This window comes from Hypanus sabinus, chromosome 28, assembly GCF_030144855.1.
Source record: "Hypanus sabinus isolate sHypSab1 chromosome 28, sHypSab1.hap1, whole genome shotgun sequence".
In the NCBI taxonomy this organism is placed as follows: Eukaryota; Metazoa; Chordata; class Chondrichthyes; order Myliobatiformes; family Dasyatidae; genus Hypanus; species Hypanus sabinus.
In genome coordinates this window covers 46,066,447-46,091,148 of record NC_082733.1, presented here as the reverse complement: position 1 = coordinate 46,091,148, position 24,702 = coordinate 46,066,447, and the positions used below count along the sequence as shown (strand labels likewise).

The 24,702-nt window shown below is 45.6% G+C and overlaps 2 protein-coding genes across 5 annotated transcripts in view; one reads left to right on the top strand and one right to left on the bottom strand.

The window, feature by feature from the left end:
* homer2 (homer scaffold protein 2) overlaps positions 1-15,481 on the top strand; it is a 39,391-nt gene extending 23,910 nt beyond the window's left edge. For all 4 annotated transcript variants that reach the window (XM_059953148.1, XM_059953145.1, XM_059953146.1 and 1 more), the window contains 5 exons: positions 6,275-6,396; positions 6,634-6,784; positions 7,609-7,719; positions 13,213-13,293; positions 14,998-15,481. In XM_059953148.1, coding sequence (XP_059809131.1) covers positions 6,275-6,396; positions 6,634-6,784; positions 7,609-7,719; positions 13,213-13,293; positions 14,998-15,186 — 654 coding nt within the window. In that variant the 3' untranslated portion in view covers positions 15,187-15,481. The remainder of the gene's footprint in view (positions 1-6,274; positions 6,397-6,633; positions 6,785-7,608; positions 7,720-13,212; positions 13,294-14,997) is intronic.
* Positions 15,482-21,080: 5,599 nt separating this feature from the next.
* Positions 21,081-24,702, bottom strand: part of LOC132382682 (WASP homolog-associated protein with actin, membranes and microtubules) — a 28,020-nt gene continuing 24,398 nt past the window's right edge. The window contains exons 9-10 of the mRNA XM_059953144.1: positions 24,220-24,601; positions 21,081-23,035 (exon numbers count right to left, since the gene is read on the bottom strand). Coding sequence (XP_059809127.1) covers positions 22,722-23,035; positions 24,220-24,601 — 696 coding nt within the window. The 3' untranslated portion in view covers positions 21,081-22,721. The remainder of the gene's footprint in view (positions 23,036-24,219; positions 24,602-24,702) is intronic.

Below are 24,702 nucleotides of genomic sequence, written 5' to 3'. Positions count from 1 at the left end.
ACAAAAAAAAGAAAAAAAAGGAAAGAAAAAGAAAGATTGGGCAGTCCAACTGAGAATAAAATTAGAAAAGAGAGAGAGAGAGAGAGAGAGAGAGAGAGAGAGAGAGAGAGAGAGAGAGAGAGAGAGAGAGAGAGAGAGAGAGAGAGAGAGAGAGAGAACACATCCTTTCAGTCATCTCCAAACCTTCATGGATAAGGATTTTCCCCAAAGAGAATAAAGAAAAATAAATAAATAAAAATAAATTAAATCATGCGAAAATATTGAATAAAAGGTTGCCAGACTTGTTAAAAATTAAAAGATGTATCAAATGTCCAGCTTCTAATTTTCTCCAAGCTTAGACATGACATAATGGAGGAGAGCCAATAGAAAACAGTGGGCGGGTTAGATTCTTTCCAATGTAGCAAAATAGCTCTCCTTGTCAATAAAGTTGAAAAAGCTATCACATGTTGGGCGGAAGCAGACACTTTGCTTGCTTCCTCTGGAATAATCCCAAAAATTGCTGTAAATGGTTGAACATCCATATCTATAACTTTAGATAATATTCCAAACACATACCTCCAAAAATTATTTAAACTTGCACATGACCAAAACATATGGGTTAGAGTAGCCATTTCTACAATACATCTGTCACAAATAGGGCTTATATTCGGAAAAATATGCACCAATTTATCTTTGGACATATGGGCCCTGTGTACTATCTTAAACTGAATTAAGATATGGTGTGTGCAGATAGATGAATTACTGACTAAATAATACATTTTACTCCATTGATTGTCTGAAAGTGAAAGTTGAAGTTCCACTTCCCAGGAGCGTTGAACCCTATCATTAAGCGGCATGCGAGCATTCATTACCTGTTTATAAATGATAGCTATTAATCGTTTTTGAAAAGGTTTAAACTGAAAAATAAGCCAAATTTGAAGAGCAGGCCAAGGGGTAATTCGGTAAAAATGAACCTTCTATCTCTCCATACTGAAGCCCCTGTCGCCCCCCCCCCCATACTGACCTATCCATCCCCCCCATACTAACCCCTCTATTCTCCTGCACCGAATCCTCAATCGCCCCCATATTGACCACTATATCAACCTCTATCCCCTCCCGTACCCTCTATCTCCCTGTACTGACCCCTCTATCCTGTCCCAGGTACTGACCTCTCTAATCCCCCCTATAGATGCCTCTATTCCCCACCCCTGAACCCTCTACCCCTCTGAACTTACCCCTCTGTCTCACCCATACTGACCACTCTATTCCCCCTATACTTACCCCACTATCCCCCTGTATTGAACAGAGCCCCTCATACTGAACCCACTCTCCCACTGTACTTTCCGCTCTATCCCCTCCATACTGACCCTATCTCCCTCATACTGACTCCTCTATCCCATTGTATTGACCCCTCTATCCTCCCTCATACTGAACTCATTTTACATACCCCTCTATCCACCCCTGGTACTGCCCCCTCTATTCCCCCCACCCCTTGTAATGACCCCTCTATCTCCTTCATACTGAACCCCATATCCCACTGTATTGACCCCTCGATTTACTCGATCGTAAATGGATCACTCTATCCCCCTCATACTACCCCCTCCGCTCACCCCATACTAACCACTCTATCCCCCGTACTGACCCTCTATCCACCCCATATTGACACCACTATCCCTCCTATCAATCCTTCTGAACAGACCCCTTTATACCCCTCATGCTGACCACTCTATCCCCATTCATACTGACTCCAGTGCCCATACTGACCTCACTATCCCCTGTACCGACATCACTATCCCTCCTTATTGACCCCTCAATCCTCCTGAAAGGACCCTCTATCCCCCCCCGTACGCACTCTCTATCCCCCCGTACTGACCACTCTATTCCCTCCGTATTGACCCCTCAATTCCGCTGTATTGAAACATATCCTCCTGAAATGACCCCTCTATTCCCCCTCACACTGACCCCAATATCCCCCTGTACTGACCCAACTATCATCCTGAACAGATCCCTCAATCCCTTGGTACTGACTCTTCTATTCCCCCCATACTGGACCTATTGCCCCATATATCCCCCTGTATTGAACCTCTATTTGTCCCTCCATACTGACCTCTCTATTCCCCATGCTGAAGCCACTGACCACCCCATTCTGACCTGTCCATCCCCCCACCGAACGCTCTACCCACCCCGTAATGAATCACCTATTCCGCTGTACTGACCTTTCTATCCTCCACTTCCATACTGACCCCTCTATTCCCCGCGTACTGAATTGAGCCCTCTGTTGCCCCATATTGATCCCTATATCAACCGGTACCAAGCCCTCTATCCCTTCTTGTACTGACCCCTCTGTCTCCCCATACTGACCCATCCATCCCCACTGGACTGACTGCTCTATGCCCTCCTGGGTACTGACCCCTCTATTCCCCCTCTACAGTTGCCACTGTCCTGCCTGTACTGACCACTCAAATCCCCCCTTGTACTGACCCCACTATCCCACTGTATTGACCCCTCCATCCTTCCTCATAATGAGCTCACTATCCCACTGTATGTACCCCTCTATCCCTCCATACTGACCCTATCTCCCCTGTACTGACCTCTCTGTCCCCTCCATATTGACCCATCTATCTTCCCTACTGACCCCTCTATCCCACCTCATACTGACCCATAATCCCACTGTATTGACCTCTGTATTGTAAATGGACCACTTATTCCCCCTTATATTGACCCCACTATCCCCTCATTCTGACCCCTCTATCCCCCCATACTGACCCTTCTGTTCCCCCATATTAACCACTCTATCACCCCCATACTGACACCACTATCCCATCTTATTGACCCCTCAATCCTCCTGAACAGACCCCTTAATCCCCCAGTATTGACCCCTCTATCCCCCTCACACTGACCACCCTATTCCCATTCATACTGACCCCACTAACCCCCATACTGACTGCACTACCTTCCCGTACTGACCGCATTACCCTCTCATCCTGACCCTACTGTCCCCTATACTGACCCCATTACCCTCCCATACTGACCACACTACCCTCCTGTACTGACCCCACTGTCCCCCGTACTGACTGCACTATCCCACCATATTGACCCCTCTATCCCCTATACTAACCCTTCTGTTCCTCCCATATTGACCACTCTATCACCCCCATACTGACACCACTATCCCATCTTATTAACCTCTCTATCCCCCTCACACTGACCACCCTATTTCCATTCGTACTGACTGCACTACCCTCCTGTACTGACCCCATTACCCTCCCATACTGACCGCACTATCCTCCCGTACTAACCTCACTGTCCCACCATATTGACCACTCTATCCTCCTCCTGTGCTGACCACTCTAATGCCTCCATACTTACTCCTCAATTACCCCTGTATTGAAACCTCTGTCCTCCCAAACTGACCCCTCTATTTCCCCCTCATACTGACCCCATTATCCTTCAGTACTGATCCCTCTATCTTCTTCACTGACACCTTTATCCCCCACTACAGTCACCTCTATCCTCCCTGCTGATGCCTCTGTCCCCCCATATGGACCCCTCTATCCCCCTGTACTGACCCCTCTGTCCCACCCATAATGACCACTCTATCCCCCTCATATTGACCCCACTATACCACAATACTGACCCCTCCATCCTCCATCATACTGACCCCTCTATCCTAAAAATACCCTTCCCCCCCCCCCATACTGACCCCACTATCTCTCTGGCACTGATGCCTCTATCCTGCCCCCCATATTGACCAGTCTTTTCCCCCCATACTGACCACTTTATCCCTGCCTGTACTGACCCCTCTATCCCGCTGTACTAAACCCACTATCCCCACCCATACTGACCCCATTATCCCAATGTTCTGTCCTAAACAGACCCTTTTATCCCCCTCATACTGACCCCACTATCCCCATGGTACTGACCCCTCTATTCCCCCTGTAGTAACTATTCTATCCCCCCATACTGACCACTTTATCTCCGCCTGTACTGAACCCTTTATCCCCCCATACTGAACCCACTGCCCTGTATTGAGCCCACTTTCCTCTCATACTGAACCCACTGTACCCCCATACTGCCTCTCTATCCCACCCCATTCTGACCCCTCTATCCCTGTGCAGACTACTTTATCCCTCCCCCGTAATGACCCCTCTATCTCTCCATACTGAACCCACTCTCCCCTCCCCTACTGACCCCTCTATCCCCTGTATAGACCACTCTATCCCACCCTTTGCAATGACCCCTCTATCTTACCCATACTGACTCTCCCACTGTACTAAACCCTCTATCCCCCTCATACTGAGACCTCTTCTACCCCCCCATACTGAACCCACTATTCCACTGTACTGACCCCTCTATACCCCCTCATACTGACCATTCTATCCCACCCCTTATACTGACTCCTCTATCCCCCTGCACAAACCCCTTCTATCCCCCTTACTTACCGCTCTATCCCCCCATACTTACTCTATGTCCTGAATTGACCCCTTTATCCCCCCCATATTAACCCTTCTATCCCCGCCCCGTACTGACCACTCAAATCCCTCTTCAACCTGACCCACTATCCCCTGTATTGACACTTCTCTCCTTCTGAATGGACTCCTCTATACCCCCTCATCCACTATCCCCTCCCCTACTGACCACTCAAATCTCCCCTCATGCTGACTCCACTATCCTACTGTATGTACCTTCTATCCCACCTCATTTTGATCCATCCTATCCCCCCTACTGACCCCTCTATCTCCCCGTACTGACCCCCCAATATCCCACTATATTAACCTCTCTATCCCCTTGGTATTGCCCCTCTATCCCCCCTCATACTGACCCCGATATCCCATTGTATGTACCCTCTATCCCCCACACGGACCCTATCTCCCCCTACTGACCCCTCTATCTCCTCCTACTGATTCTTCTATACCACCTCATACTGACCCCTCTATCTCCCCGTACTGACCCCCCCAATATCCCTCTATACTAACCTCTCCATCCCCATGGTATTGTCCCCTCTATCTCTCCTCATACTGGTCCCACTATCATAAATGGACCCCTCTATCTCCCCCCATACTCACACCACTATCCCATTGTATTGACCCTCTATCCTCCTGAAAGAACCCTCTATCCCCTCATACTGATCGCACAATCCCCCCCCCCCCCACTGACACCACTATCCCACCTTATTGACCCCTCAATCCTCCTGAACAGACACCCCAATCTCCCGGTACAGACCCCTCTATCCCCCCTTACTGTCCACTTTGTCCCTCGCCCCTGGTACTGACCTCTCTATACCACATCATACTGACCCCAGTATCTCCCTGTATTGACTCCTCTATCCCCCATTCTGACCCCTCTATTTACCCCACACTGAACCCTCCCATCTGTCCACCCAAACTGACTTCTATCCCACTGTACTGACTCCTCTATCTTCCTGCATGAACCACCTCTATTGCCCCCTTACTTACCCTATTCTCCCACCAGTACTGACCCTTCTATCCCCTCCTGTACTGAACCTATTGTCCCAAAATGACCTTTTCATCACCCCCCCCACTTATACTGACCACTCTGCCCCCCATACTGGCCCCTTTATTTCCCCCCCCCATACTGAATCCTCTATTCCCTCCCCTGTATCTCCACGCATTGAACCTCTATCCCCCCCATCCCCCCTCTATGTCCTAGACTAACCCCTAGATCTCTCCCCCTGTACTGACCCTTCTATCGTCCTCATACTAACCACTCTATCTCCCATACAGACCCTTCTGTCCCCATACTGACCCCCGTATACCCCTGTACTAACCCTATCCCCCATAGTGACCTCTATATCCCCTGTACTCACCCTCCATCCCCCCATAGTGACCTCTCTATCCCCCCGTACTGACTCCCTATCCTCCTATACCGACCCCACTATTCCCCTGTACCATATTCCTCCATTCTGTCTCCTCTATCCTCCGTAGTGACCCCCTAATCCCCCCCATACTGACCCCTCTATTCCTTCCATAGTGACCTCTATCATGTCCAGTACTGACCCCTCTGCCCCCCCCCCGCTGTAGTGACCTCTCTATCCCCCTCTGTACTAACTCCTTTATCCTCCATACTGATCTCTCTATCACCCCCTGTACTGCCTTTTCTATCCCCCATACTTACCCCTTCATACCCCCCGTACTAATACCTCTGTCCTCCGTACTAACCCCCCATCCCCCCTTCGTACACTCCAGCCCCTGGAGTCAGTGTGTCGATGATAGGCTTGAGTTGGGGGACCCGAGGACGTTTTTGATTTTACAGTTTCTGTTCCGGTAATTTTTAGGAGTCTGGTCACGAAGCCCCGATCTCGCCACAGGCATCAAGTGTGAATGGCACCGAGGAAGAGAAGGGGAGTCGCTCGCCCCCCATTGAATCCCTATTAAAGAGCAACAATCACCGCATCAAGTGAGTCAGTGAAGAGCAGCAAAGCGGCCTCTCTCTCTGGGCTGTTGTTGGGCCGAGTGTCTTTGGGGTTGTCACCGTTCTGCTCACTCGGGAAGAGACAGTCTGGGGCGGGAGGTTCTCAGGGTAGAGGCTCTGAGGATGTATTTGTGAGTGGGGGATCAGGTAAACTGCAAGGAGGGGAGAGAGAGAGATTTTCCGGAGCCTTGACTCTACTTATCTGCTCTTCCCTGCCCCCAGCCCGGTGAAGAAGTGGGAACAGGAGCTGCGGACTCTGGGTGAGAGCAATGCTCGGCTGAGTGCGGCGCTACAGGAATCGGCCAGCACTGCCGAGCACTGGAGGAACCGACTGCAGGGCTGCAAGGAGGAGGGCGAGAGGCTGCGGGAGAAGGTGAGAGAGGGCGAGGAGCCAGACCCAATGGAGTGGGGGGGAATAAACCTCTCCCCTCCAAACACACCCTCCCTCCCACTTCTTTCTAAACTTACCACTTCCCTCCCTCTCTTTCCCTTCCAACCACATGCTTCTCCCCTCTCTCCCTCCCTCACTTCCCTCCATCCATAACGCCCCCTCCCATTGCTGCAATACAGGCATTGACAGGTTCTCAGGTGGGTGGTGCCAAGGTGCTTGGACCACCTCCCAACACCTCTGCCTTGGTTCAGAGTTCCTTCTTTTCTCATCTTCTCTGGAACCTCACTCACCCATTGGATCTCTGTGAAGTTCCTCCCTGGCCGAATCTCAGTTCCCTCCATGAGAAATCACTGTGTCCCAGGGAACCAGTGTTCCTGTAGAGATGCTCCACACTTGCAGGCAGTAATCTAGAGAAGAATCCACCATCCTTGCAGCTTCTGTCACCCAGACCCTGCCACTAGGTCCCAACAATAACTGACTTGCTCAGTTGATTGGATGATTCTGAAATCCAACCCAAATCCTAATATGTTGGTTTAGATCTCTCGATATCCTGATGAAGGGTCTTGTCCCAAAACTATTAATTTCTATTGATGCTACCTGACCTACTGAATTCCTCCAGCATTTTGTATGTGTTGCTCTGGCTTTCCAGCATTCGCAGAATCTCTGGTGTTTATGTTGTAATTCTGTGTGTGGATTTGTTAGGAAGAGATGCTTCCAGGCATAGTTCCTAGTTCTCAGGAAGATCCTGAGAATTTTGTTTAATGGACCCTGGTGACCTCCAACACTTTCCTCTCTACCTTCTCCAGATCATGGAACTGGAGGCTGAGAGCATCGACATCAACAAGGAGAGAGAGCAGAATTCACGGCTCAGCCAGACCGTGCGCCTGCTGGAGGCTGAGATTGCCGAGAAGGAGCAGGTTTGTGGGAATATTTCACTGGAAGGCCTCTCCTTCACCCAAGCTCAATGACTGGAGTGGGAGTGTGACTGAGGAAGGGGCTAAAGGTCAGTGTGGCTCCAGTGTAAGGTTAGAACCAGGTCAGAGGTGAGGGTGAACTCAATGGGATGTTATGTTGAAGTTGTATACGGTATTGGTGCGGCCTAATTTGGAATATTGTGTGAAGCTTTGGTCATCTAACTACAGGAAAGGTTAAAAGAGTATAGAGAAAATTTACAAGGATGTCAATGTACCTGGAGAGCCTGAGTTATAAGAAGTTATAAGAATAGGTTAGGACTGTATTCTTTAGAACAAAGAAGATTGAGAGGAGATTTGATAGAGGTATACAAAATTATGAAGGGTACAAAATAGGGTAAATGTAAATAGGCTTCCACTGAGGTTGGGTGGGACTACAGAGATCATGGGCTAAGGGTAAAGGTGAAAAGATTAAAGGGAACATGAGGGAAAACTTTGTGAGAGTGGAGTGAGCTGCCAGCACAAGGAATGCACAGACAGACAGATAAACATACTTTATTGATCCCGAGGGAAACTGGGTTTTGTTACAGTTGCACCAACCAAGAATAGTGTAGAAATATAGGAATATAAAACCATAAATAATTAAATAATAATAAGTTAATCATGCCAAGTGGAAATAAGTCCAGGACCAGCCTATTGGCTCAGGGTGTCTGACACTCCGAGGGAGGAGATATGAAGTTCAAGAGCTCAATTTCAAAGTTTAAGTGGAGTTTGGATAAGTACATGGATAGTAGTGGTATGGAGGTGCAGGGCGATGGCAGTAGGCAGTTTAAATGTTTTTGGCATGGACTAGATGGGTCAAAGGGTGTGTTTCTCTGCTCTACATCTCTATGACTCATCCCACCTGGAGTCCCCAGATCTGGTCGCCCTCTTCTCATCCCATGATCCACAGGGGTTGCAACAGCTGCCCTTTCCACCATCCAAAGGTATGAACAGTCCCTCTAGGTAAAGCACTTTCAATCTGGGGATGTTTTTATGCAATTGTACAGGAAAGACGCTGACCTTTGAGGCCCCTTCACTTGAATTCTCCTTCTCATGGTCACTCTGTCCAGTCTCATCCCCTCCAATGCACTCATGATGTGCATGGGGAGCAGCAGCTGGACTTCTGCCCAGAGATATTACCACTTCCAATTTAAAAGTTTATTGTCATTTGCCTGTTCATATACATTTATTTATTGAAATACAGGGTGGGATATGCCTTTCCGACCTGTCGAGCTGCGCTACCCCTCAAACCCCTATTTGACCTTAGCCTAATCACGGGACAATTTACAATGACCAATTAACCTACCAACTGGTAGGAAAACCATGTGTCAAGGGAACGTACAAAGTGGTGGGAATTGAACCCAGGTCACAGGCACTGTAAAGCATTGTGCTAGCAATTATGCTATTGTTCCGCCCCAAACCAAATATACAACCAAACAATGTTCCTCCTGACCATGGTGCACCTACAAAATGTAAATAACAGCATATAAATCAAAATGCTACCTTAAATAACTTAATAAAATATAATTCAAAAATGCATGCAGCACAGGTAAACAGTAACAGCTTGCTGCCATTGTGACAAGACCTCAGTGCTAGCAAGGTATTCATTAGCCTCACAGCCTGAGGAAAGAAGCTGTTACTCAGTTTGCCAGTCCTAGTCCTGATGGTCCTGTAACCTTCCTTGCTGACAGTAATGGGCCAAAGAGATTGTGGGATGGGTGGTAGGGATCCTCAACAATGCTTGGAACATTCATCTGCAGCACTCCTTGTAAGTGTCATAAATGGGGGGGAGGGGGCTGAAGTGGGAAGGAGGAAAAGGACCTTAGTGATTCTCTCGGTGGATTTTTACTCTCCTCAGTAGGGTCTTGCAGTCTCTGTACTACGCCATGAGGGAGCCAGACTGGACCCTCTTGATGGTGCTTCTGTAGAAAGTTTAGAAAGTTGTTAGAATGGGGACAGGAAGCTTTGAATGCCACAGACTCCTCACCAAGTCTAGATGCCGCTGAATCTTCTTGACTAATGAGGAAGTGTTGTGGGTCCAGGTTAGATTATCTGTTTAAGCTCTTCTCTCTTCTCCAAGCTGGGCCTTGGCTCTTCCATCACCTGCATGCTTTGTCCCTTTGGCTCTCCCATCTGAATGTGGATTCTTTTGTCACTACATACTTCCTTCCTGGGTCTGAAACATTCTCCCTCCATGCGTGCTGCCGGGCAGTCCGTGTAGTTTCTGACTCACAGCTGTTCCCAGGGTTTAGCCCCAACATTGACAGAGCCACTCTCAGACATACTCCCCATGACTTGGTAGGTAGATTTTCTTTTGAAACCCACAGTGGTTAGACTCTGGGACGGTGCCTGATGGGTGGCATGGATGAGAAGGGTACATAGGTACGGGTACAGGTCGATGGGACTAGATAGATTAATAGTTCACTCACATCTGCCCTCGCCCCATCCTCCCACCACCAGATCAGGGATAGGGTTCCTCTTGTCCTCACCTTCCAGCCCACTAGACTCCACATCTGGCACATAATTCTTTGTAACTTCTGCTATCTCCAATGGGATCACACCTTTCCCTCCTACTCCCCAATCTCCACAGGGATTGCTCCCTACACAACTCCCTGGTCCACTCTTCCCACTGCTCCCCCTCCTGAAATTTATCCTTGCAAGTAGAACAAGTGCTGCATCTGCCCCTACACTCCACCCTCACTGCCATTTAGGGCCCCAAACAGTCCTTCCAGGTAAGGTTCAAAGTCTGTTGTGATCATCTACTGGATTCAGAGTGGCCTCTTCTATATTGGTGAGACCCAACATAGATTAGGAGACCACTTCACTGAGCACCTGTGTTCTGGTCCACCAGAAAAAACAGGATCTCCTGGTGGTTACCTATTTCAAATCTACTTCCCATTCCAACATGCCAGTCCATGGCTTCCTCAACTGCTGTGATGAGGCCACACTCAGGTTGGAGGAGCAACACCTTACATTCTGCCTGTATAGCCTCCAACCTGATGGCATGAACATTGAGTTTTTGAACTAACAGTAATCGCCTCCTCCTCCTCCATTCCGGTTTCCCTCTCTCACCTCATCTTCTTACCTGCCCATCACCACCTTCTGGTGCTCTGCCCCATCCCATTCTTCCATGGTCTTCTATCCTCTTCTATCAGATTCTCACTTCTCCAGCTCTTTATCTCCACTTCCCAGCTCTTTACTTCATCCCCTCCCCCAGTTTCACCTATCAACTTATACTTCTTCCCCTGAACCCCACCTTTTCACTCTGACTTAACTTCTTTTCCAATCCTGATGAAGGGTCTTGGCCAGAAACATTGACTGTTTACTCTTTTCCATAGATACTGCCTCCTCCAGCATTATCTGTGTGTTGCTTTGGATTTCCAGCAACTGCAGATTTTCTTGTATTTTGACCTGTTCAAAAGAGATGGGCAGGGTTATCCTTGTGGGCAGGGTTGGCTAGAGTTGTTCGGGTTGGTTTAAACTAATTTGGCAGGGGGATGGGAAACAGGATGATAGTGCTGAGGATGAGGTGGCTGGTTTATAAACAGAGGCCATGTATAGTGAGACTCTTAGAAAGGAGAGGCTGATTTATAGGACAAAACTACAGTCGACAGGATGAGTTGCGATGTAAAAAGTGGACAAAATCACAAAAGTTGATTACAGGACTAAAGGTGTTATATTTGAATGTGCATAGTATACAGAATAAGGTTGATGTACTTATAGCACAGTTACTGATCAACAAGTATGATGTTGTGGGCAACACTGAATCATGGCTGAAAGAAGATTATAGCTGGGAGCTTAATATCCAAGGATACGTGTGGCTCTGTTGGTTAAAAAATAAAAGTAAATTATTAGAAAGAATTGACATAGGGTTGGAAGGTGTTGATTTGTTGTGGATAGTTAAGGAACTGCAATTATCAAAAGACCCTGTTGGGAGTTATATACAGATCCCCGAACAGTAGTAAGGATGTGGTTTACAAGTTACAATGGGAGAAAGAAAATGCATGCCAAAAGGGCAATGTTACAATAGACATGGGGATTTCAATATGCAGTTAGATCGGGAAACTCAGACTGGTGCTGGATTCCAGGAGGGGGAATTTGTAGAGTGCCCATGGGATGGTTTTTTAAGAGCAGCTTATGGTTGAATCCACTAGGACATCTGCAATTCTGGATTGGGTATTGTGCAACGATCCAGAATTGATTAGAGTGCTTAAGGTAAAAGAACCCTCAAGGGAAAGTGATCATAATATGATCACATTCACCCTGAAATTTGAGAATGAGAAGCTAAAGTCAGATGTATCAGTATTACAGGAATAAAGGGAATTACAGAGGCATGTGAGAGAGGTTGGCCAGAATTGATTGGTAAAGAACACTAGCAGGGATGACAGCACAGCAGAAGGGGCATCCAGGTGTCTGCAGCTGTGAGGTGTGTGAAGTTACCATTACTAGAGAGAAGGTTCTGGGGAAACTGAAAGATCTAATGGTAGATAAGTCATCTGGACAAGATGATGTCCATCCCAGGAGCAAAGGGATTTGGGAGTCCTTGAGCAGGATTCCCTAAAGGTTAATTTGCAGATTGAGTCTGTGGTGAGGAAGGCAAATGTGATGTTAAAATGACTAGAATATAAAAGCAAGGATGTAAAGTTGAGACTTTATAAAGCACTGGTGAGGTCTCACGGAGTATTGTGAGCAGTTCTGGGCCCCTTAGAAAGGATGTGCTGAAACTGGAAAGGGATCAAAGGAGGTTTACAAAAATGATACCAAGATTAAAAGGCTAGTCATATGAAGAATGTTTGATGGCTCTGGCCCTGTGTTCACTGGAATTTACAAGAATGAGGGGTGACCTCATTGCAATTTACTGAGTGGTGAAAGGCCTTGATAGAGTGGACATGAAGACGATGTTTTGCATGACAGGGGACTCTAAGACCACAGCCTCAGAATAGAGGGGCCACCTTTTTGAATGGAGATGGAGGAATTTTTTTTTAAACAGAATAGAGAATCTGTAGAATTTGTTGCCACAGGCAACTGTGGAGGTAAAATCTTTTATGTATATTTAAGACATAGGTTGATAGATTCTTGATTGGTCAGGGCATGAAGGGATATGGGGAGAAAGCAGGAGATGGGGACTGAGTGGGGCTAAAAAGATCAGCCATGATGAAATGGCCTAATTCTCTTCCTATATATTATAGTCTTATTAATAATTTGACAGACTGGATGGGCTAAAGTCCTGCTGGAGGGCCTTGGCCTGAAACAATGATTCTACTTTTTCCGCATAGATGTTGCCTGGCCAGCTGAGTTCCTCCAGTATCACATTGTGTTTTGCATGGATGGGCTAAAGATCAGATTTCTGTGTTGCAGTGTTTTATGACTATGAGTAGGCTACAGGTGGGCATCATAGGCCTGTTACTGTGCAGAGAAATGCCAAGGTGGTGAACACTGTTCTTTCCTCCCTGACAGGAGCTGGAGAAGCTGAGAGAAGATGTGCAGGTCATCCCAGGGCTCCTGCAACAGTGCAATTGCTTACAGCAACAGCTACAGGTACAGCAGAGGTGGGAAGAGAGGGGTCTCCTTAGCTGTCTCCAGCCTGATTCCCACAGACCAAGGCTCCCTGTATTCTCCTAACGTCCTTTTCGCATGTCACACTGCCACCCAGTTTAGTATCGTCAGCAAACTTGCTGATATAGTTTTCAATGCCCTCATCTAAATCGTTGACATAAATCGTAAAGAGCTGTGGTCCCAATACAGAGCCCTGTGGTACCCCACTAGTCACCTCCAGCCAGTCCGAGAAACACTCATTCACTGCTACCCTTTGCTTTCTATCTGCCAACCAGTTTTCTAACCATGTTGAAACCCTGCCCCCAATGCCATGAGCTCTGATTTTACTCACCAATCTCCTATGTGGCACCTTATCGAATGCCTTCTGAAAATCTAGGTACACAACATCCACTGGCTTACCCTCATCTAACATCCCTGTTACACCCTCAAAAACTCCAACAGATTAGTCAAGCATGATTTGCCCTTGGTAAATCCATGCTGGCTCGGCCTAATTCTATTACTGCCATCAAGATGTGCCACTATTTCGTCCTTAATAATGAACTCAAGCATCTTCCCCACGACTGATGTTAGGCTAACAGGGCGATAGTTCTCCGTTTTCTCCTTCCCTCCCTTCTTGAAAAGTGGGACAACATTAGCCACTCTCCAATCCTCAGGAACTGATCCTGAATCTAAGGAACATTGGAAAATGATTACCAATGCATCCGCAATTTCCTGAGCTACCTCTTTTAGAACCCTCGGATGCAGACCATCTGGACCCGGGGATTTATTAGCCTTCAGTCCTACCAGTCTACTCATCACAGTTTCTTTCCTAATGTCAATCTGTCTCAATTCCTCTGATATCTTATGACCCTGGCCCATCCATACATCTGGGAGATTGCTTGTGTCCTCCCTGGTTAAGACAGATCTAAAGTACACATTAAATTCTGTTGCCATTTCCCTGTTTCCCATAACAATTTCTCCCAATTCATTCTTCAAGGGGCCAACATTGTTCTTAACTATCTTCTTTCTATTCACATAGCTAAAAAAGCTTTTGCTATCCCCTTTTATATTCCTGGCTAGACTGAGCTCATACCTGATTTTTTCTCTCCATATTGCTTTTACTCCGTATACTCTCTCATATTCTCCACCCTTTTGCCACAGCTTCCCCAAGAACTCCCCATGGTGGCTTCAGTTGATGAAGATGGTACTCAGAATATTACATCCCTTCTGTACAGACCAAACCCACTGTGCAGGGGGTGCAGCCCTGGCCTCAGGCTAGCACAAGTTGCAGTGGGTAGAGTCCTTGCCTCACTGCACCAAAGACCCAGTTCAATCCCTGACCTTGGCAACTGTGTGTGCAGTTTGCATATACCCCAGTGACCATGTGGGTTTAAAAAAAGGGGTTTGGTTAGTTAATTTGCCCCTAGTGGGTAAGTGGCTGGTAGAATATGGGGGGAGTTAATGGAAATGTTAGCAATGCAAAACAGGGGATGAATGTGAAAATTACTTTTGCTCAGAATGGACTGTGGTCTGGATGGGCTGCTCTATGCTGGATGACTATGGGCATGACCTCTGCTTGCAGGCCATGTCAAACCTATAGTCCCTGTAATGGGGCATACTCAGCCCTGGCGTTATGGGCTATAGGGCCTTAGCCTGTTCTATGTCTATGTGGGTCTTCCCATTGCTTACACTGTCTTCTGAACACAGGGTGCAGAGAACTCCAACGTCGAGTTGGAAAGCAGGTCGAAGACACTGAAGTGTAACGTGGAGGAAAGCCGGCAGAAGTATGAAAACTTGCTGAAGGATCTCACCACCTTCCTTGGGATCCTTGATGGGAAACTGGATGAGCTCCATGGATTTCGACAGGGATTAGCTAAACTGGGTATGGACAATTGACAAGGGGAGAGCCAGGAGATGGGAATGGCTGCATTCAAATACAGTTAAGGGGCAGCCAGTCACAGATCCCCTTAACCGGTGGATCTGCAGTCTCACCCTCTCCACACACACAATAAGTCTTCAGTCTCAACACCGCCCCCCGCCCCCCCACCACCACCACCGGAGTGCATCTGCAGTCACTAGTTCCACCCTGATGAATACTAATGAACCATTGTAGATGGTCTGAGAGTTTTGTGTCATTGTTACTAAAACCAGCTGTTTTATAAATTCCAGGTTATTAAATGACCAAATTATACATGTTTGGTGAAATATGAACTAATTCTTTGTGGAGGGAGTGAATGACTGATCCTCATTTATAATCTTAACCATGTGGGATACCTGGTGGTCTAAACCTGTTCATTTGCAGGGAGGCCTGGGTAATTCCCAGTGACTGTCAGCTGCCTTAGCCTCTCACTGGATATTGAACCAGTTATTTCACACTCCTGTAATGTTGAGTTTTGAATCAAGCAATCCTTTGTCCCTGCTGAGGCCTCACACAGACTGGCAGGGCCAGTGCTTCCTGCCCTCCCTCATGTGGATCCACACCAGATCCTGTTCACTCTGTAGTCATTGAACTTTCTCTCTCATGGCCCTGCTTCCTCATGATCACATCTCCAGCCACTGACCAGTGGCAGCCTCTCAGCTGTAACTGCTCTCTCAGTGGGGACTGTGCTTGAAGATTGCGAAACACTCTACTTCTGTTTGGCAGACTATCTGTTCAGGGGATGACTTGCTAGGGAATCTCAGACATTACAGAGGTGTTTCCCTTCTGTCAGGGAGGAAACATCAATGATAAAACTTTCTTAACCATTTCTCGGGCTGAAGAGCAGATCCTTGAATGAGTGTGGATTCAAGAGGAACAATGGACAAGATCTTCAATGTGTAGTATCAGCTACTACACGACTGGCAACCTTACAATAGCCTCTGGCTGTCAGCCCAGTGGGACTATAGAGCCGTTTTCTGCTTCTGTGACATTCACCTGCACCTTGCAGTGATGTACAATCCATAATTAACCAATAGATCCACAACAGTTAATCCCAAATACAGATGAGTTCCAAGCCAGGCTGTGACAGCACCATCTTTTTATCGCAATGGTGCATCTCACCTTCAGTGGATGGATAATCAAATATCAGTGTCCTCCCAGCTCAACGTTGATGCCTTAACTTGAATCAGTTGGACAGGCTATCATTGGCATGGCCAACACCAAACTCCTGAAACAAATTTACTATTCTGAGCTCTGTCATGGATTACCAGGAGATAGAAGTGATAAGGCATCCTGCAAAATTAGACATGTTTCCCATCTCCGGAGGAACCCTGGAGTAAAATCATCTACCCTGGAGCAGCATGTGGCATGACAGAACCTTGTATCCATGCACAGGGCACAGAAAAGTGCAGTACAAAGATCATGAGAACCAACTACAACTAACCCTTTAATGACTGCATCTATCTGATAAGTCTGCGGTTCATTTTTATTTGTTAATCTACCTGCAAGACTCCCTCAGATATGGGAATGGATATTGATTTGATGTCTACAATTTTGGTCTCAACAGGGAAGTGGGAAGATTCTGAGTGTCCAAACAGATCATGCCCTGGCTGATAAACCCTACAATACCCCATCCTGATTGCACAGTAGAGAAAGGAACTGTTTCAAATAGTTGTACTTTAAGATAAATGTTGCAGATCCTGGAAAATGTGTTGCTATAACTAACATTTCCAGCATTGCTTTTAAGTTTCCTGTGGAGAATCTCTGGCACTGACATTAAAGCATTCTCTCAACTTCTGATTCCGGTCACCACCCACTCTCCCAGAAACGTCACTGTCAGTGATAATATAGCAAACTCAACAGGCCCAGGAACAAGCAGGTTACAGTGGGGTTCCTGGTCTTTGTGTGTAGTAGGGAAGGGATGGAAGGTGGCAGCTGTCATTGGGCTCCATTTCACTGGGTGCAACCCTCTAATCGTTGTCCCTCAACTGGAACCTATGGACCCTGGAGAGCTGACCCACCAACCACTCACTGGGGCTGTTGCTGATCTGGCTCTTACCTGAGATCAAACCATCTAACATGTCTCACAACACCCTTGTCATTCAGCCTTCCTGAAACACCCCAGGCTCCTTAGCTTCCTGCCTCACTGAGTATGGACACAGCTGGCCTCCATATACAAACTATAGTCTATTTTCACTCCCCCCACCTTACTCTCAGATTAATCTCTGCCGTCATCACATTCCCCAGCTCCCAGCAACATTAACTCCATATCATCTCAATCTCCTTGGTATCTAAAAATTTATCAATCTCTGTTCACTATTTGCTCTGTGAAAGAACATGCACAGCCCTCTTGGGCAGCTAGTTCACAAAGATTCACCACCTTCTGGATGAAGGGATTTCTTCTAGACCCAGGATTGTGGGCCCCACTTTGTCTAGTCTCCCTTCATACACCAAATACCACTATCCTCACCCCACAACTTTGCTCCAGTTCATCTATCACAAGTAGACAGGGAGACTGGACCCATTTGCTATATTGCACACACAGCCTTACCAGGGCTTTACGTACTGTAGCAAAGTGTGTGACTCTATACATCCATTGTTATCACTCATCTATTACACCAGTCACAGCCTCAAAAACCACCATTTTGTAAATATAATTTCTTTTTCATAATTCATGTCAATTCTGCTCAATCCTATGTATACATCTTCACTAATGTTTCAAGATCTTCCTACTAAATACATTAGGCTAACTAGTCTTTTGGTATATTCCTTTCATCACAGCTCCTAATTCTTCACTGACACTTGGTCTATTGATCACATTCCTGCATATTTCACAATTCCCTTCTCTCATTACCCTTTGCAATCCCCATTGAGATCATTATGGATCTTATTCCACCCCCTCCCAATGATCATAACCTTCCCTCTCCCAATTTACTTTAAACACTCCCAACTACTAATGAACCTCCTTGGGAGGACATTGGCTCCACACCTGTTGAGATGAACCCAACCTTAAACAGGCCTGTCCTGTTTTATATAAGCAGATCCTTTCATCAGCCTCCTGCAGTGCAGGGAAAACCCAGCCTCTCCACATAACTATAGATAACATCCTGATGAATCACTGCTGCAGTCTCCACGCAATGACAGCTTTCTTATAATCTGGTGGCCAGAAATGTAGAAAGTACCATGATATTTTATAAAACTGTAACTTCCCTGCTTTTCTATTGCTGAGGAAATAAGAACAACACAATCTCCCATTGTCTTCGTCACCACTCTACCTGTGGTGCCATTTTCAGGTATCCTTAAGAACCCAAGGCCCCTTTGTTTCTCAATGCTTCCTTCATTTCTTATCCATGTCCTAGTAGCATTAACCCTCAGAAAGTTACCATCTTGCACTCACAGAATTTCTATTTGCATTATTCTGTTCATTTTACCAACTGATCAGTATCAGTAATCGACTTTTATGCTTCTCAACCATGTGTAATCTGACAATGTCCTCATGACACACTTTGCAGAACTGCCAGTTCTACAGTATGTGTACACAAACCCTTATAACAATTGCTCACCAAGAAAGTTGTGAACTCTCTTCACTGAGGTGACTTTGCTCCTGCAGTGTCCAATGCTGTTCACTGGCCCAGGACCTTTTTGCTCCCAGTTGCAGGGTGCCCAATACTTGCACATATGATCCAGGGAACAGTCAGCCTGCAAATTTATCAGATCATACCCACACCAGAGAAGCATCATTCTCTGAAAGACAATTCCATCATTCTCATATTCTTTCCCTATAACCTCTGGAAGTAATTCCTTCTCACATTACACCATGTGTGTCATGACACATGGTAGCATAGTGGTTAGTGTAACACTATTAGGGCCAGCAAACCAGGTTTAATTCCACCATTGCCTGCAAGGAATTTGTATTCTCCCTGTGGGTTTCCTCTCACATTACACAGACATATGGGTTAGTAATTGGTCATGTAGGTGTAACTGGGTGGTGCAAGCTTATTGGGTCAGATGGGCCTATTATTGTGCTTACCTCTAAATAAATGACCATCAACAGCTCTCCTCTTCCCAGGTTCTTACCTAGACTACGAGGTATTGTACCATAGACATTAGCCACCAACCCATTATGAGAGTATGGAAAAAAATGGGAGCACATGCCACAAGCTCAATCACAATAATGTGCAAATGCCACACAGATCAGGATTGAGCCAGAGTCCCTGGGCCTACCTGTGAAACCACTGCTGTCCCTCTGTGATAATAGCTTCCCAACACTCAGAATCCATTCCTTGAGCTAATAATCTGCAGATATTCCTACACCAATGAGCTCAAGATAAATTGGCTAGCAATGTATTTCATCTCTGACCATGATCTAAAAGCAGATTTATTTAATTTTGCCTTACCGTCCAAGTTGAAGCTTTGTCCAATTTGGGAGTTTTGAAGCAGAAACACGGTCAAGTAGTTCATATTTCTTCCCTCCCTGCATAAAGCTTCCAGACTGAGGAAATTGGGTTTTATACTCTGCTTAAGTTTCAGTTGGTATTGTACACTAGTGACCAAAGCTTGGATTAGACTGGCCAGCAATTCAGTTAGTAAACTGCACACTGGTGACTAAAGCTTGGATTAGACCAACCTGCAATTTCAGGGTCGAAGGAATAGAGAGGTCCTCTTTAACCAGGTTTCTTTTGTCCTTAAGTATAGAGATGATTCGTGAGTGATTAATTGTGATGTCCATGATTAAAGAAGATGAAGGTCAGAAGGAACGTCTGGCATGGATTCCATGAATGGGGCTATTGTTTAAACTTAAGCTGATTGTTTAAGGCAATGTTAAAACTACTGGGTGCTGCCTCATTGCTAGTGTTTTATGGAGGTCGAGTGAGATTCAGGGCAAATACAGGCTGAGCAGAAAAGGCATCTAATGAGTGGAACAGCCACCTTTTGTTGCAATACAAGCGTCATTATGTGTTGCTGGAGACCATTTTCCCGATCATATCTGTAGTAGTACTCTCCCACTAGTCCCACTCCCTACTCCTCTCCCCCATCCTCTTCAAAATGATGATTCTATGTGCAGCTCTGTTCTGAAATCACAATTTATGCTGCTTTCTCTGCTTTCCAGTCCATGGTTCCTGCACACAACTGCATAAAAACCTTTCATTTTATCTCGTCTTTTCCCAATTATTTTAGATCACAACAATTTAGCAATTCACTGATACAAGCAGCATTTTGTTCAAAAGCTGCAACAATAGGATCTCACCATAGCTGCGGACTTAGCAACTTAAACCAGTTATTCCCTCAGCTGGCACAAGAACAGAGCAGAAATCACATTCTGCTCCATCAGGAAGTCAGAGTTTCAGTTATACTGGGACATCTCAGTTGCTCATTTTATATATCCCCTGGAAGTGTTTAAAAAATAAAAAAAAACACTAGTAACTGCATTGACTTCTGATGAGACAGAAAGAACACCTAACACACAAACAGAAATTAGTGGCTTCCATGAGTAATTGCTACTCCATGGCAGGCACGCTTTAGAAAAGGAAATAAATACTCTCAAAATGCTGGAGGAACTCAGGTCAGGCAGTATCTATGGGGAGGAATAAACAGTTTATATTTCAGATCTTGACCCTTCATCTGATGACACAGGGTGTGTGTTGCTCTGGATTTCCAGTATCTGCAGAATGCGTTTATACAGTAAGACCTCACAGAATGAAAACAAATGCATAATGAAGAGAATTCTTGGAAAAGAATGTGAACAGAGTGCTCTGTAATCACACTTAGGAAAAACAATATTATTAAAAATAGCTATAATTTTCATTCATTGATTTATGCAAAGTACAATTATAAATATGAATATTTTCAAAAGCAATTCTGAAAAGAAAGTACTTTAAACTGGAACTTCAACGGTTTATTTTCATTTCACTATGCCAGTGCCCTGGGAGGTAAAAAGCATAATGCAATATTAACCAATTCTCCCTCAACTATTGCAGTTTTTTCAACTCAGGTAAATTGTTGCCTTTTTAATTCCTCTGGGTAACCGTTTTTCACAGGTTCAAATGGTACAGACTTGCCTATGAAAGGCATTACAATTAAGTACAGTCATCTGGTTGTGTCTGCTTGGGAGAATTCTCATTAAACTGCAGAGAGCCATAGCTGCTCCAGTTCTCATTAAACCTGGAGCAGAATGATAACCTCTGCAAGTAAAAGGTTAACAGCTCATCGTCTGTAAGCATCCTGGACTTCATAGACTGCCTCAAATGTCAGCAGGAGTCAATTCTCTATCCTAAGATGCAACACCTTGCTGAAGCTAACATACAGTGGTCAGTCCTAGTAAGTGAGCAATCACTTCCTGCAGGTGAATATTTTCTAGCTGAAACTTGAGCAGTTCTGAAATCCTGCTGCTCCACTACCCTGCACTTGGCCAACGCCCTGTAAAGTTTAACATGTTCAAACCTGTGTCACCTTATCACTCCTTAGTGTCTTACAGCCTTGGCTCAAATGGATGCATCCAAGTGATGGGTGTGCTCCCTCACCAACATTAAACCCTGGACATACCTTACTTCAGCTGAACACAGACTACCCCATCTCTTGGGATTATCCCAAGAGCAGGGGATCTCACTGATGACCAACCACAGAACTACACTGTTGAGCCAGGCATTAGCACACTGCTGTTTTCAGGATCCTGTTTCCTACACAAGTGATTTTCCTCAGAATGTAAAACCCAAGACTTTGTTCTTTTCCTATGCTGGCTCTTAATACTAAGTGACAATCATTCTCCAATGTTTCCGGAATATCACGGAACATCAAAGATAGGGGAGGCACACAGTGTCGCAAGCCTATAAACTACTTAATGTAGTCATGGCCTTTCTCCCTCGACCACACTTCTCCACTGGAGTTCCCCTGGATCTGATAATGAAACAGATGGAAGGAAGTATAATGAGGAATACTGCTGGCACAGTAATCAATTCACAGGACATTTTCTGTAAAAATAGTATTTTCTTAAGTGCAACAGGGACTATCTCTAAAATAAAACCAAGACAGCTCAACAGAAAGTGAATGGGAAATAAGGGAAACAATACATGGAGTCATTGATGCATTGATAAGTCTGTGCAAAATATTAAAAAGTTTTAAGAGGTGCATACACATACACAGACAAGCCTGTGCTTGCGCATGCACACAGGCAAGCCCATCTCTTCTATTGTGCATAGTCAGTAAGGGTAAAATCTTCTAATTTAAAGGCACTTAATTCAAATTATTTTTATGCAAGAACAGTCTGAACTGCCCACTGACTGTGGCCTTGCATTGAATGTACATTGGTATTGACAGTTGGTACGATACATATACTGAGATTTTGTGGCAAAGCAGTACACAGATAGGATCCTTCAGCTCAAACACTGGCTGGGCATGTAATCTGCTAAATCTCCATTCAACTCTGCAGTAACTGCATTATTCTGTCAGTTAATTCAGACAGTGTAAAACTCAATTTGCAGATGGCACAGTGCAAGTACTGGAACGCAGTGGTATGTCAGCCATCCCACTCTCCATCTTCATTATCATCATCATCATCAGAGTCAGAAGACACTTTTTTCATCCGTTTCATAGCTGCTTTAATGCTGCGTTCCAACTGAGTGACTGGGTCACTGTCCGAGGCTGGGTCAGGGCTTGGCTTTCCATCAAGGGTTTGCTCCACCTTTCTTAGTGGGACGCCTCGTCGAATCTCGGCTAACAAGCTTTCTCGCAGACCCTGAGGCTTCTCTGCATACTGCACCTTAGTTCGATCAACCTTCCTAAGCAATACTTCACCACGCTTCAATGAAGCCAGCACATCATCCATTGTTCCTGGAAGGCAATGGGTTGAGATACAGTCAGGTACATATTACTACATATAGAAGTATACAGCACAGAATCAGGCTCTTCAGCCCACAATGTCTGTGAACATGAACTAAATCTCTTCAGCCTGGATACAATCCATACCTGTCCATTCCCTGCATTTTCATATCTCTATCATCCAACAGTCTCTTCAACACCATCATATCTGTTTTCACCAGCACCCTTAGCAGCTCATTTCAGACACCAACTCTATAAAAGATTTGACTGCACATCTCCTTTGAACTTTCCCCCTCACCTTAAATGAATGTTCTTTAACACTTGGCATTTTTACCCTGAGAAAAGATTCCAACTGTTGACCCTATCTATGCTTCTCATAATTTTTGTTATTAACTTCCATCAGGTCTTCCCTCAAACTCAAATGCTCCAGGGAAAACAACCCAAGTTTGCCCAAATTCTCCTTATAGCTTATACCCATTAAATAAGGCAGCATCTTGGTAAACACCCTCTACCCCTCCATATCCTTCCTATAAAGGGATAACCAAAATTGCACAGAATACTCCCAAGCGTGGCCTAAGCAAAGCGCAGCTTTATATAGCTTCAACATGGCTTTCTGGCTGTTATACTCAGTGTCCTAACCAATGGAGGCAAGAATGCCGCATATTAACTTTATCACCCCATCTACTTGCTTGGCCATTTTCAGCATGCTATGGACTTGATCTCTCCATACATCAATGCTGTTAAGTTTCCTGCCATTAACTGCATCCCTTCCCTTGCATTTGACCTCCAAAACTGCAACAAAACTTGTTTGGATTAAGCACTGTCTACCATTTTTCTGCCCAGATCGGTAACTTATCTACATTTTGCCGTGGACTCTACAGAGTCCACAGTTCCGATCTTTTTGTTATTTCCAAATGTTCTAACCCACCCATCTACACTTTCATCCATATCATTTATATACCACTAACAGAGGCCCCAGCACTAATGCCTGCAGAATATCACTGGTCACAGATCTGCAGCAGGAATGATGCCATTCCTTCCACCAGTACTCACTGTCTTCTACAGGCAAAGCAATTCTGAATCCAAACTACCAAGTCACTGTGTGAATCCAAGTACCAAGTTAAAGAATGGGTTTTAAACATATCTGATAAAATATATTACATTATTTTGCACAGTATCAGATCATTGCTCCCTACCTATATTTTCTTGTAGGGATTTCCTTGCTGAATTCTCAGTGGTGAAGATGAGGGGCTGCTCCTGATCTCCCTTTGATGAACTCTTGCTGCTCAGCAGAGCTGGTGGAAGGGGGGGTGGAGGGAGAGGAGGCGGAGGGGGTGGAGGAGGGGGATCTGAAGAGATCTCACTCGTTTCCATCTGTCCTGGAGATATTGGAGTAGCAGCTGGCAAGAAGATTTGTACTGAAATATTTCCGGAAGCCTTAGAGGGTCTGGGCTGTTTTTTACTAATGGAATTATCTATGATGGACATTGGTTGTCCAGCATGAGGTGACGTGGCAGCTTGCTTCTGCATTCTGCGAGCTTGACGACGAGGTTTAAATGCAATCTTCCCCGATGATTTCTACAATAGAAGACTTCTTTATTAAAAAAAAACAAATATACAATTGTTGCTACTAAATAATCCAAATGTGTGCCTAAGGTCCCCATTTGCTCTGTATGTCC